This window comes from Euprymna scolopes, chromosome 7 (assembly GCF_053919585.1).
Source record: "Euprymna scolopes isolate OS-2025 chromosome 7, ASM5391958v1, whole genome shotgun sequence".
NCBI lineage: Eukaryota > Metazoa > Mollusca > Cephalopoda > Sepiida > Sepiolidae > Euprymna > Euprymna scolopes.
This window is the reverse complement of record NC_136488.1, coordinates 118,608,824-118,624,070: the sequence shown is the minus strand read 5'-3', so window position 1 is coordinate 118,624,070 and position 15,247 is coordinate 118,608,824. Positions and strand designations below refer to the sequence as shown.

The window sequence follows — 15,247 nt, the reverse complement described above, 5'->3', positions numbered from 1 at the left end:
AATTTTGAGAAGTCTGCTGTAGCTGTATTATCAGAGATATAGGCTCTCATATTAGTAGTCAGTCTCTTCACTATAACGTGCCTCCAGAGATAGGATTGTTTCAAACTTGCATTGACAATGTTAGCCCTTGTGCGATTTTTAACCACTGGGAGGATTTGACGGAAATCACCGCAAAATAAGGTTGGAATGCCACCCATGGGATTCTTGTTTCCTGTGATGTCTTGCAGTGTTCGGTCAATTGCTTCATAAGCACTCTTGTGCGTCATTGGAGCTTCGTCTACAATGATTGCAGAGGTGTCTCTAATTACATTTGCCAAGGCTGAGTTACCAGTAATTTTGCAAACTGGCTGATCCATTCGATGAGTATCCAAGGGTACTTTAAAAGTGCTGTGAAGAGTGCGGCCACCTTGTAGTAGAGTAGCAGCAATGCCACTGGATGCTGTTGCAAGCACAATCTTTCTCATGGATCTAATCTTTGCAAGGATCAAATTGATTACAAAAGTCTTGCCCGTACCACCTGGAGCATCAAGAAACATCATGTTTTTGTTCATTTCACCTTGTGCTTCCAACATTGCCATGAATGAATTGTAAACTTCTCTTTGAGAATCGGTCAGTTTTTCTTGCATATTTTTTGCTTGTAGGGAAAGTTCTTCAAGATTATAAGTAACTTCACGTTGATACTCTCTCGCGAGTCTTTCATCTCTCCCTTGCGTTGGTGCAGGTAATCCATAGCTTGCCAATGGTTGACCGCACATAAGGAGAACTTTTTCTTCAATTAGACAAAGAGTTTTATTGTAGATGTCCTCATTAAAATCTGCTTCTGGATTGTTAACTTCTTGCCTGTATCTGTGAAGAATGTCTTCAGATATTACATCACGAAAAGCCATCCAGATCTCAAGAGGATTTCTTGGCTCACAGGCTGTTAAAATTATCACAAATAGGCTTCGCAAATTTGAAGGTGATTGAGTGGCACTTGCCTCTCCTACTGCTTGATGCAAGTGATGGTCATTTTCTAGAAGGCCTCGAGCAAGGCACGCTGCTCTGTATGTTTCAAACACCTGACCATTGTATGCTCGCAAATTTTGAAATGAAGTTGGACCAGCAACCTCATTGAGCAACAGGCGTAAGAAATAACACTCCCCTGCTTTTGGACTAATCGTGTAGATTCTCCCAATGCATGGTGCCTTCCATACATCATCATTTTCAGCACCTTCAACTTGTACCCCACGCATTCTTCTCATCCATTTCTTTGTCAATTTGTTCCAAGTGTAAAACTCAGGGACTTCTACGTATTTGAGACCCCTTGCAAAGTCATCCTCATGGCAGAGTTGAAAAAATGGTGTCAAAGTTGTGGCAGGCGGTGGACCTTGGGCTCGTTCCAGAGCAGTATCAGCTGAGAACATGACATTCTGCCCATTTTCAAGATGAACAGAAAGTTGTACAATTGGGGGGAAATGTTCATGGATGGGATGTTCCAATATCCTCCAGGCCGCCTCTGAACTGCCGACATACCTTGCATTCTGGAACTGCTGGATCTCATCCACAATGTGACTTTGTACTTGGCCTTGTTGGTTAGCTGCTCCATCAGTTCTTTGTAGTTCAAACACTGCTTGATCACATCCTTTATTCACGTATTTGAGGACATATTTGATGCTTTGGATCGAGCTGCAAATTTCTACGTTAATGTGAGCGTTGAACTGCTGAAGGAGGACCTTGTTGTACGGAACAATCCACTGGTTTGTTATTTCTTGATTAACATACCGACCATTTCTCTTCATCCTTATTGTACCAGTCTGGCTTCCATCTTCTGGTTTTCTTCGCCTGTACTTGGGGTAAGAGTCTTGGCCTTGCTCGGTACACTGAAGAAATTCTTTTGGGTATTTTTTGGAACATTTGTTGTCAATCGTACATGGACAATTTGGATTAAATGGTCCACAAGGTCCATGCACCATATGTGCCATCACTTTAGCATGAAGATCAGGATCTTCCTCTTTGTCAGGGATCTCTGCAGATATGCAGAGATCCATTTTTTCTGGTAGAAGTTTGTCCTCTGGGGCCTGCCAGGTGAGGATGTGTGCATGCGGCAGTCCTCTTTTTTGATATTCAATACTGTACAGGAAAGCCCTCAACCTGCCAAATCCTCCCTTTTTAATAAATTCAAGTAACTTTTTTAGCTTCTGCCTGAAAACCCTGGCAACAATATCTGGACGATCCTGAGGGTCTTGCCCTTGAAGACAATTTTCTGTAATTTCTGTCCACTTTGGATTTGTTGTGAACGTGATGAAGAGGTCGGCTCGGCCCATTCGCCGAACATATGCCATGGCATCACTTTGACGCTCAAACATGTATCGAGGGCCTCCTGTATAAGTTGCCGGAAGAACAACTCGTTGACCAAACTGTTCTGGATTCCCATCCTCCCTAAGAATTGAATCTCTCAAGTTGCTATAATTGTCAGCTCTCAGGGTCTGTTGCTCACGCCTCAGGAACTGTAAACGTTCTGTTTCAATCTTGCAGTACACATCCACCAGCCATTGTTGAAATAGCCTTCGGTACCAGAGAAAATAGTTTCCAGGCCGAGTCATTAAATGGTACGAATAAAATTGCTGTTGGGTAACTTTTCGCCCATTGGATGCCTTCATGTAGATGTTGTAAGATGGAGAACCATAGGGGTACATTAACGGGTACATTAAAGTATCGTAGAGGGGATGTAGTTCGGAGATCCATTTTAATGTATCATTTCTAAAACGCAAGACAATATCCCGGTTAGCTGTTGGTTCATTCTCCATTAATATTCCAATCTCATACGTTGTTGTTGGAGCATTGAATCGCCGTGGATGCTCTTCTTGCGGCCTTCGGTCTTCCCTTATGACAACTTTATGTTCTACCAAGTGTTCTTCTTCAATCCTTTCCTTTGTTGTTTTCAGCTGACAAATGAAGCTGTTGTTCTCATGTAAAAATTCAGTCAGACTTTGGAGAATGTCTCTATTGAGTCTACTGTCACGTCCCCGATTATGTAGTTCCTCTTCCAGACTATCCAAGAAGTAGACTTGAATAAACTTTGCTGTTTCATCTTCAGGTGGTAAAAGACTCCCAATCTGGTGGCAAACCTTGCCTCGAATTCTAAAAGAAGGATTCCACCCATGTACTGCCACAATTTTGTGACCAAATGATGTCATTGCAAAACAATTGTTATAACTGCGTAGATTTTGCAGAAAATCTTTAGAGATGGGACCATTGCCGGAGAGCAAATCTTGAAGCAACTGAGGCAGTGGTGGAAAGCTATCAAGCACAACTTTGCCAGAAGAACAACAACAACCAGGGGTTTCTCCTTTAAATTTTACAGCTGAGCAATGTTGACATACTTTGTCCATTTTTCCTATATCAGCTGTAGTGAGAGAGTCATTTTTGTTGTAGAGCAATCCTTTTCTATTGCAGTGTTCTATTTCATGGTGTTTCAAAGCAGTCATTCGTTGTCTAGCTGCCTCGTTTTCTGTCAATTGCTGGGGCAAAGTCATACTCTCTCTCCATGCAGCCTCTCGTTGTTGCCCTTGGTATAGGCGAAAGCTTCGTTGGGTTTCCGATTCATTCTGATGTCGTTGAGCCACTCTCAACTGACCTTGTGTACGTCTACTTACCTCATATAATTCATTCGATCGTAATATTGCTTCTCTTTCCAGTGCATATCTTTGCCTTTCTTGAATTTCATCTTGTGATGAATTTAACCGCCTTACAGCATGTCTAGTTCTGTCAGCTTCACGTTGGGTTTCTCTTTCCAAATCTGACAGTTTTGCTCTCCTTTCTCTTTGACGTATCCTGTTAAGTTCTAGACGTCTTTCTCTATCTGAATTGTTTTCATTGGAGCGAACTGCAGCAACTCTTAGTCTATTAGCTTCCAATCTTTCCATTCTTTCTTCCTCACTTTCGTTTCTACTTCGTTTGGGTGGCATAATTTCGGTTTTAAACGGAATTGTTTAACGATATTAATGATTGTAAATTAATTAAGCGTAAAGGAAATGTATACTAACTGAAATGGACGAACTATAAATAATATTTCTGAATAGTACAATTATAAACAATTATATTGTACCTATTTACTATGCCTCCCCACGGGACAGAGTTAGACACCAGGGTCGTTTTTTAACGTGGAGAAAAGGTACAAAAATAAAAATTGTCTCAGTCGTGAAGGATTTCTCCTCCACCGAAAGAGAACAAGAAAATGAAGTGCAGCATCTGAAGAACAGATACTACACTTTGATCTTGACCAAAAGGAATGAATAAAAGCGACCTACGTGTGACTCATTACTTACGGGTGTAAACGTCACAGTCTAAAAGTAATAATTAAAAAAAAAAAGTAAATGTAAAATAAATGTAATACCAACTTAGGTTAACTAAGTAAACAGTACAATTAAAACAGTTCTATTAAAACAAATAATTACTAAGATCTAGGTAATTGTTAGTCTCATTGTTATGGTTTTAAAGAAAAAAATGTGTAAAAAAAGTTCTGCTTTTGTGAGTACGTGTATTTCTTTTAAATTACATAACCTTTTTATTTTATTATTTATATCTCTTTTAAATTTATATATTTTGTTAGTAAACTGGAAGAAATTCAGTTGAATAAAACCTTGTTCGTGTTCTTTACGTTAAACTCATATTTTTATAAAAGGTTCATCCGGTTTAAAGAAAGCACTAAGTTTAAATAAGACTGGAAATAACTAATTCAATATATAAATAGAAAAATGAAATAAATATAAGCTTTAAGTCTTAAGATAGTAATAATCAAAATGTAATAAATTATTTGTAGTTCAAATCTATGATAAGACAGGCTTTCGAAATAGGCTCGACCAGAAAGATTAAATTGGAACGAAATTATAATCTCCGTGCCATTTTCAAAACAACCCCACAAAAGTAACGGTATCCTGCAGTTGGTTAAAATGACAACGTTGGTTGTAAGAAAAATGTAAAAGAAAATGCGCTTATCTGTTTATTTTGACCTGTTTTATTTAATTAAAAAAAAATTGGCTATAACTGGAAGAGAGCGTTATGTTTTGGGGGTTGTTTAAAAAATAGAATGGAAATAGTTAGTTCCGTTTTAATTGTCTTTAATTGCGGCAAGCGCTAAGAAAATCGAAAAATCACTGTTTACATTCGAAATGTTAACTTTTATAGGTTTACAGGTTTGCTGACAAGGCTGGGGGTGTTTAATACAATTATTTTACTAAATTGATTTTTTACATTTAAAAATAAAATTATTTCTTTTTTAATAAAGTTTTATTTTAAAATATTTGTTTTTGTTTATTTATATAAAATTACGATAGTTGAATTGTATTCTTTCAATAATATTGGCAAGTAAAATATAAAAGATTAAAACGGAACGAAATTGAAATTTCCATTACATTTTCAATACAATCCCAAAACATAAAGCTTTGCTCGCCAATGAATTGTTTTGATAATATACGTAAAGTGAAATAAATCGAATATAAAATTAAATGAAAATATATTAAATAATTAAATGTTAAATAGATTTTGTAAATAGTACAGTTGAAATGATTAGAATATTTCCAATATGTAATAAGGTCGAGGTAATTAGTTAAAGAGATTTAATATAATGTGATATGCAAATGAGCATAAGTCATTCGATATGGGGGTGGTTTGTAGACTAGTATATAAAGAAATTAGGCATAGATTCTTATGTCTCCTATAACAGAAACATCCTAAAATGGGTTCTAATGTTTCTCTACCAGGAGAGATCTACCCTCTTACCTCCTTTATATTTCGTTGATGATGGAGAGCTGTACACACAGACAGAAACACACGAACCCTATTACTTTATAAAAATATAGATTTATGTATCAAACTTATTGTTAAAATTTTACAAAACGAAGAAGTATGTGAATATTCATGAAGGAGTTTCACTTTTTTACTTGCTTTGAATGAAGTGAAATAAAATTAGATTTAGTCCACATTGCGGCCTCTTGCCCCTATCAGTTGTGTTCCAAAGTTTATAATGATCGACTAATTAGTTTAGGAATTAGTTATGCAGTTCCAAATGAACATATATATATATATATATATATATATATATATTAAACTTATATTTAAATAAAGATTAACCTTACCTGTACTGTTCCAAGCTCTTGTTTGAGAGCCTCGGATCGAGGTCCGGGAACATTGGTTTTAATCAACGGTTGGTCAGGTTCTTTTGCCGTACACTTCGTCGCTAAAGAAAGAATAGAAAGTAACGAAACAAAATGTTATGTTTTTATTATATAAACTCGTACTTATTTTATGTTAGGGGTTCTAACAGTTTACAGTAAAATGTAAAAGCATAAAAACAGTCTCATTAATGTTGGGAATATCTGACGTATGTATAGTATGCTTTAGGAGACTGGATACATATTTATAAGCTATCTAAAACCATCCATATTATAGTTAGCGATTTGTGGTAAATAAACAATAAATAACTAATAAACACAATATAAAAACTTTTGTGATGTGTAACGTGAATGAATAATGTGAAGGTTTGTCTTGCAGTGAAAAAGAAAGTAAAGTAATAGTCCGGGAAGTAAAAATGCGATATGTAAAAAAATATTTTGTTTTGGCTAACGTATGCGAAATCGCTACTGAGAATCGTTTTGTCCGTGTTCGGAAATAATAATCTGTTGATCTAAGAACGACTCGTTCTTACGTTAAGGTATTTGTCTAAATGGTGGTTTTCACTCATTCCGTCATTCTGCTAAACTATGGAGTAAACGGAAGTGGCCGTTATTTTGTAATTTGTAGTCGAATGGAATTAAAGAATTTAGTAAGTGGAATAATAAGCCGGTGTCTTGTATGTAAGTATTACTATGACTAATAGAACTGGTTATTTGGGGTTTTGTGGGAGGAGTAAAAGTAAAAAGGGGGTAAATATTTGCTACTGTCTCTGTGAGAAAGAGGCAAAGAGGGCAAAATGTTTTTTGTTTTTTAATGGAGACGAAATGTGCGTATTTTAGGTAGAGAAGCCGTGGCAGTATTAACTTTGGTGAGTGCGAAATATTTACAAAGGAATGGGCTTTTTGGTTTCCGATATGTTAAATAGTTAGGAGGGTTATCATTATATTATGTATCGAGATAACACGGCCGAATCGGCTGTATTTGATTATACTGAAACAAATGTCGAAGTTATATGAGAAAAGCTACGAAGAATTTACTTACAAGTCTTTACTTTAGATATAAGATAGCGACGTAAAAAAAATCGATCAAGTATTTTTATTTGGCATAAAAAAAATTACCCAAGTTAATAATTTATCTACAATTACAAATCGGAATAATATCAAAATTAGTTAATATTGTATGTAAACATACAATCAACAATGAAGAAATGCAATAATCGATTTAATGATGCTAATAGTAATTATATTGCTAGTGTCGACGGTAGTGATGATGATGATGATGATGATGATGATGATGATGATGATGATGATGATGATGATGATGATGATAGTAGTGCCGATAATAATATCAATTCATGTATTTTTTAAATAAACAAAAAACATCAATTAATGTGTAACATTTATATGAAACAACAATAAATAACAAAAATAATAAAGAGTGTATATATAGGTGTTACATCAAATCAGTTCATGCGTAGATCTAATTATCATGTGAGTGGAAAATAGAACAAATACTAAATTGTCTAAATAAAAAAATAAAAACAATCAACATTAATATCCGGTGAAAAATTAATTACATTAAATCCTTCATAACGTCTGAATAGTAAAAATTGGAGGGAAAATGCCGAATATCAAATCTAATGTTCGTATCGATTTATTATTTTTAACTTATTTCTGTGACTGCATCGAGATTATTTCGAGTTCTTGTGTCCATACCTTAGAGATTATGAGGGTCTTCTCCAGACATAGGTTGCATTTTTGACTGTAAAATTTTCGTATGTTAGACTAATCAATCATTATATATAAGGTGTAAGATAATTCACATCCAGTGAGCAAAATGTACTGGTGTGGATGTAGAGGAGAGATGAAAGTGGGTCGTGAAGATGCATTTTTACTAACATTTATGCTATTGTGAAAAGCGCTTATCTTTGAAAATTCATAGGTTAAGGATTTTTGTATGGTCCCTTATTTGAATTGTGGATACATTAATAAATACTGTTATTTATTCTATTTATATTTTCATCATCGATTTTTCTTGTCCATATACATTTACACACACACACACACACACACACACACACACACACACACACACACACACACACTAATATATATATATATATATATATATATATATATATATATATATATATATATATATATATGAATCATATAAGATAGTAAGGTTGACTCGACCCTCAAGCCTTGCTTATACAAAGCTGTGAAATAACACCAATATTTCTTTGCTGATCCCGAAATTGTTTATAGTCGTCCTGGATTTCACATTGCTACTTCATTCATATATATATATATATATATATATATATATATATATATATATATATATATATATATATATATATATATATATATATATAGTTGTTGCATCTAGATTAGCATCTATCCGAAGCCAAATAACGAATCTACAAGCATTCAGTTAATAATCAGTTGTCATACTCTTAAGTCACCGGATCGGCGCTCCCAAAACCATATATCTCCATGTCTTTATATAATCATTGATCGTCATTTTTAAGTGCTCCATTTGTTTATTTACAAACAAAGAGCATTGCATTACGCTAGGTAGTGGGCGATATAATTTAACGAAATTGCTCTACTTATGAAGGTGGGTCTGATATATAATCATCCACGGACGAGTATTTCCATTTCTTTAAGAAACGTGTTTCTTAACTGCTGAGCACTGTTTGTGAATGAAAAGTCGGTCAATTGGCCTAGGTGCAATATTGTGACCTCCAGTCACTCGAGTACTGCAGATCGACATTTTATAACGCTTATGTCTATAAATGTTTGAATTCACTTGAATATCGTTGCGGTTTATGTTGGCTCTGTGGTTATGTACCTTGCAAATAGAGATAGCATTGGTGCGGGGTTCGAATCCCAATACCAGCGGTAGTCGTAACTTCCTGCATTGACGATAAACACTTGTGTCTGTAGGTATTAAAATGACTATTTTTAATTATAATTAATATATATACATGTTTATATGTGTGTATATATCATATTTGTTATATAAATATCTATTATACTTATATACATTAGTGTTTCATGTTTATGCAATCTCTATTGTAGGAAATGATAATTACTACCGTTAAAAGAATTTGAACTCAGTGTCAAAGTCACCTTTGACTTTGCAGTCTGATATTTTACCGCTAGATTAACATAAATTAATATGGGAATGAGGAGAATTTAAACTCGATGTAATATTGAATCAGCAGGATATATTCAGTAAGCTTAGTCATATAAGTGTTTAACGGTTGTGACTGGACCATCGTTTTATCCCTAGTTTGATAACTTATTATAAATTCTTCTAGCGGCTCAATCTTTGTTTTTTAAGAGTGTGATGTTAATATTTTTGATATAACTATTAGTACCTATTGACCCTAGTGTTTTATGCTTACGCAATCTTTAATGAAGGAGATGATGCTATTATATATATATATATATATATATATATATATATATATATATATATATATATATATATATATATATATATATCAGAGAGGCGGTAGTACTCTCTATATAGGGATGGCCCGTACACGCCTATATACGTCTACAAAACAAAACTATCCAAATCTCAACTAAAATCAACTTATAAGTTTCAAAAAGCACATATTCTTACAGAGAAGCGTCTTACGAATCCAGCGAGTGTTAGAACGTCGGTTAAAATGTCAAAAGAGAGCAAAAAAAGGGTACAAAAATGGCCAATTGTTCTTCTTTCTTCTTTCTTCTTCTGCTTTCTTCTTTCTTTTGAGACGATGTATCTCGGTGTACGAACGGTCTCTGACAACAGTTCAAGCATCAATCGACTGCTCTTTACACGGAGAAGTGCAGTGACCCATCGCTTTTTAGCTAACTCCATAATTAAATAAGATTACGTGTAATAACAAGTTTTAAACACTATATACCCAATGTAGACAGACCACTTCGAACACGGAACTTCTCTCAAAAGGGACAGCTCCAAATAATACACTGGATGCTCACAGACGTTCCAGTTTGCCAGTGGCCTATAGTTCTTGGACGCTGAATATTTGAGGTGAACGTTAAGGTTTTTTCTTTAAACAGTAACCCACCAGCGTTAATGAAACCACGAAATCTTTATCTCAGTTGATCAAAATTGTTATAAGAGTAACCTATCAGCAAGTACGACGTCAAAAAACAATGTTATAAAAACAAATAATTCTTCAGATTTTGGACTGTAAAATATGTACAAAATGTCAATGCTGTGACCAGGATTCGAACCTAGGTTAGCACGGCCACAACGTGGGGTCCTAACCTCTAGACGATCACGGCTAACACTGACGTCTGTCGCTCTTGGCAGAAAGACACATGACTACTGTCAAACTATTGAAAAATAAGGAGGAAACTTGAAATTCTCACGCATTCGCAAAAATACACTATAGCAACCATTGTTAAATGCAGCTGAATCTCTTCGCTCGCTAAGAAAAGTAGATCAGACCAGTTCTTCTAAGAACTCACCAAACGCCAAAGGAAATAAGTTAAATTAACCGCAAAAGAAACTGCAAGAAAGTCATCTTCTAAGAACTCACTGGAAGCTGACCAAAAAGAATCAAAATCCAAGCCCTAGCCACAAAAATAACTAGATATTGTGGCTACTATACACAATCTACTAATAAAAACAAGTAAGTTTTCTAAAATAAACTACAATAAATTAACCAAGTAACCTCACACTGTCACTGATTAGGACTTCATATAAAGATAACAACTACACTATTGGTGTATATACCGTTCCACATTTAACTATTGGTGACGGGGCAGTATCTCAATTCTACGAGAGTTGTCTTGCGCTATAAGATAAGTGATATTATAGTAAGATACACATAAGTGTTATATGTTTACATTTAATAAAAAATGCCAAAGTCAGCACGTAGTAAAAAAGCTCAGAGAAATATAGACTATGAAAAAAACAAAGTCAAGGTATTATCTGAGCAAAAAGAATACTATCAGAAAAATGCTGAAATAATAAAAATTAAGTATCATGCAAATCCTGAGGCAAAGAAGGCTGCTTCACGTGCTGACTCAAAAGCACGGTATAACAAGGATCCCGAGGGGAAAAAACTGCCTCACGTGCTCTTTATAACAAAGAACCAGAAAAAAAGAAGGCTGCCTCACGTGCTGACTCAAAAGCACGGTATAACAGGGATTCTGAGGAGAAAAAAGCTGCCTCACGTGCTCTTTATAACAAAGGACCAGAAAAAAAAGAAGGCTGCCACACGTGCTCTTTATAACAAAGAACCAGAAAAAAAGAAGGCTGCCTCACGTGCTGACTCAAAAGCACGGTATAACAGGGATTCCGAGGGAAAAAAGCTGCCTCACGTGCTCTTTATAACAAAGAACCAGAAAAAAAAGAAGGCTGCCTCACGTGCTGACTCAAAAGCACGGTATAACAGGGATCCCAAGGGGAAAAAAGCTGCCTCATGCACAAACTATTATAAATATAAATATCAAAAACTGCCAAATCTTTGCCAAAACGCCAAAGAATGAACCAAGAAAAATTTAATAGTGAAGGTATGAACATTTTAGAACTTTATAATACTCTAACTGTTTTATCAGAGAGGCGGTAGCACTCTCTATGTAATATAGAACCGATGGAGGACCAAGAGGCAACTCCTAAGGCCCAAAACCCAAAGACCTAAACCCCAGCAGGAAGCGACCTGCTACTAATGGAGGCGGCAATGAGCCGCCTCCTAAAAAAGACAATACTATCATGAATGTAAGTTTTAAAATAAGACTGTAAGTAAAAATACTAATTAACAAGAATAAAAATGCATTGGAAATGCAAAAGGATATAGGGATGGTATGCCAAAAAGTATACAAACAAGATAGCTATGAATGGTTAGGCACATGGAAATAGAATTGCATCCAAAGTATAGCCCTATAGCTTTTTACAACCGTAATGATGGCACGGAATGAAGATTGGAGAAAAGCTATAGGGCTATACTATGGATGCAATTCTATTTCCATGTGCCTAGCCATTCATAGCTATCTTGTTTGTATACTTTTGACATACCATCCCTATATCCTTTTGCATTTCCAATGCTTTTTTATTCTTGTATATATATATATACACACTCTTTATTTGTTTTTACATAAGCAGTAATATGTTGCTACACAGTCATGGGCATGTTTCGGTCAACTAGTTACCAGTAACCGACAGAAGGATACGAAATAAGTGACTTTGGGCAATGAATATTTAATTTTGATCATGCGCAAAAGTAGCAGCAGGAGTAGAGTCTTATTCGACTTACATTGCCAAGGTAAGCTGTTTGTTTGTTTTGTTTTTGTTTTTGTTTTTTTTTTTGTTTTTTTTTTTAATTTTGATTCAATGATAGCAGCTATTTTCCCATGTTAAAAATAAAATCGAAATTGTTCCATGGGTCCAAGTCCCCTATATATCAAGTCTCAAGTTTGTTCTGGTGACTATCTGGCCGAAACATGCTCATGACTGTGTAGTAACATATTACTGCTTATGTAAAAACAAATAAAGTGTATACCTTGCTCTGCTTAGGTATTGTATTGACCTCGTTAAACTTCATTGGTTACTTAACCTCTGAAAAACAATAACCTCAGATTACATGTGTGTGTGTGTGTGTGTGTGTGTGTGTGTGTGTGTGTGTGTGTGTGTGTGTGTGTGTGTGTGTGTTTAGCACTTCTGTGTGGGAACGGAGGTTGTAATGCATTATATAATCATTTCATTAAAGGTCACTTGACTGATAACGTTTCAGATATATACGTGGTGTCACGTGATAATTTTCACTTTATTTACACATTAAATTGACATGGAATAAAAAAGTAAAGGTCAAAATGTCTACGATTATCAAATTAGCGTCACACACTCACATGTAATCACTTTTTAGGTTAAGATGTAGAATACGATGTTTTTTCCCCCGGATGTTACGGTATTTGGCCCGCCTTACGTTTTTTATAATGTTATATGCATGCGTATTATATATTGTAGTGTATTTTGTTCTTAATTGTTAGTGCCGTATAGAGGGAGGGAGAGAGAGAGAGAGAGAGAGAGAGAGAGAGAGAGTATTGTGGGTGTGTCTTGGGAGTTTTTCAAACTTTTAAAATTATATTTAAAAAGTCTTTCGTTGCTAGTAAGTAAATAAATCTCTTACAATCACAGTATTTGTATTTACTGGCCGAATTACCTTGTTTCGTTTGAGTAAATATGTTGCGAGACGTAACCGATTGATACTATGTTACTGAATTTTTGAGATGATGACTGATTATTCGTATTATTTGGATGTTTTAGACTACTGTTCTCATCTTGATTGTTATTTTCACAGCGTTTCGGTCGATGTAATCTTCGACTTTTTTCGGGTGTATCTTATTGAAATCGGGAATCTACACGGAATTTCGAACGGAACCGATTATTTAATCAACTGGCGTAACATGTTCTAGTTCCGCCAGCCATTACTGGGTCAAACTTCTAAGAAATTCGCAATTATATTTTTGAGTGTCGCCGGCACTGAGGTTTTTAGCTTTAACCTACAGAAGAGTCTAACTTCCAACTGAATTTACCAAGTACTTTATCCACTACGCCACGGGTTTTTGTTACCAGACTCTTACTATGTAAAGGCATCATATTAAGATTCCATGCAAAAAAAGATCAAGAGAGTGGCATTCAAATATACGGGTAAATTAGCTAACAGTTGAGACTGTCATGCCGCTGCTAGCACTCTGGCAGTCGAAAGACTAATTCAAGACCGTGATAAGTGGCAGTAAATAATTTTTGAGTAAAATATCCTGGCGTGCCTGAAAAATGACGAAGCTTGGTGATTTGAAACTCACAAAATAAAACACACTAAAAATTTGCTGCTCGACTCTACGAAGTAATACATGAACTTTCGCAGGTAAACAAGTATTTACCAGAACATTTTCCATGAGATTCACACACACAAAAAGACAAGTGTTTGAACAAGGAATTGCTTGCATCTGCATAGGCCGTCAGTAGCCTACAAAGAAATCCATCTATCGGACTATTTACTTAAAGCTGACGAGAAAAGACACTACGATAATATGATTTTTTGTTTTTAGCTCTATCTCTATATAAATAAACTATTTATTTTGTCAGTGTGTGATATCTAGTGAGATTAGAAGAGAGCACCATATGTTTTGATATGCTTAAAACAAATCCATGATCAAAACATGATTACATAAAGTAAAGATAGCAATCGTTCAGTGTACGCCTTCACAATAAAAATTGTCCTTCATAGAGTGGAAAATAGAGCTATGACAGCCAACAAGTCCAAGTCCAAGACTCGAGTTTCGCCCTTATTTGGGCTCATCAGTTAGACATATGCGAACCCGGGATTTGAAACCCAGGATTTGAAACCCGGGTTCGCATATGTCTAACTGATGAACCCAAATGAGGGCGAAACTCGAGTCTTCGACTTCCGGTTTGTTGGCTGTCATGGCTTGTGTAGGCTGCGACGTTGTTTGACTGTGGAAATAATTATATAATTTCTCACATTCTGAAAATTATATGTGTGTGTGTGTATAAATATGTATTTTCGTCGCACTAACATTGACATTAAAAGCCTACTTTTTTGCAATTAAAAATATAAAAATGAATTCTTAATATACTCAATCATGGATATAGGAGCTACTAAATAAAAGTCACCTAATTTGCATATTCTTTGAAAAACGAACTTTAATTAATTATTTTTTTATGCCTCTGTGTGTGCAGAATGTCTCTACAAATCTCCTCTGTAAATTTTTGGTCTACAGTCTTGAAACTTGATATATAGAGGATTTGGACCTATGGAAAAATTTCGATTTTGTTCTTAGCATGTGAAAATATGCAGTATTGAAAGTTATTAAATATACTGTAGTCTTTTGCAAAGTAAAACAGCTGCCAGTAAAAAATTGCAACTTGTGTTCTATTGATCGTATAAAAAAATATTTTATATTATGTATTGTACGTAGCCTATGCGACGACTCGTTTCAAACATGTCTCGTGTTTTGGCATGAAATAACATCAAAGTGTAGTACCTACTCTTCTACTGTTTTGTCATCGGTTAATGAAAGAGTTGTCGTTCTTGACAGAG

The 15,247-nt window shown here is 35.2% G+C and overlaps 1 protein-coding gene across 1 annotated transcript in view; it reads right to left on the bottom strand.

The window, feature by feature from the left end:
• LOC145279911 (4-aminobutyrate aminotransferase, mitochondrial-like) overlaps window positions 1-15,247 on the bottom strand; it is an 84,145-nt gene that overhangs the window by 52,540 nt on the left and 16,358 nt on the right. Inside the window, exon 2 of the mRNA XM_080131468.1 lies at window positions 6,117-6,217. Within this exon, the coding sequence (XP_079987594.1) occupies window positions 6,117-6,217 (101 nt within the window). The remainder of the gene's footprint in view (window positions 1-6,116; window positions 6,218-15,247) is intronic.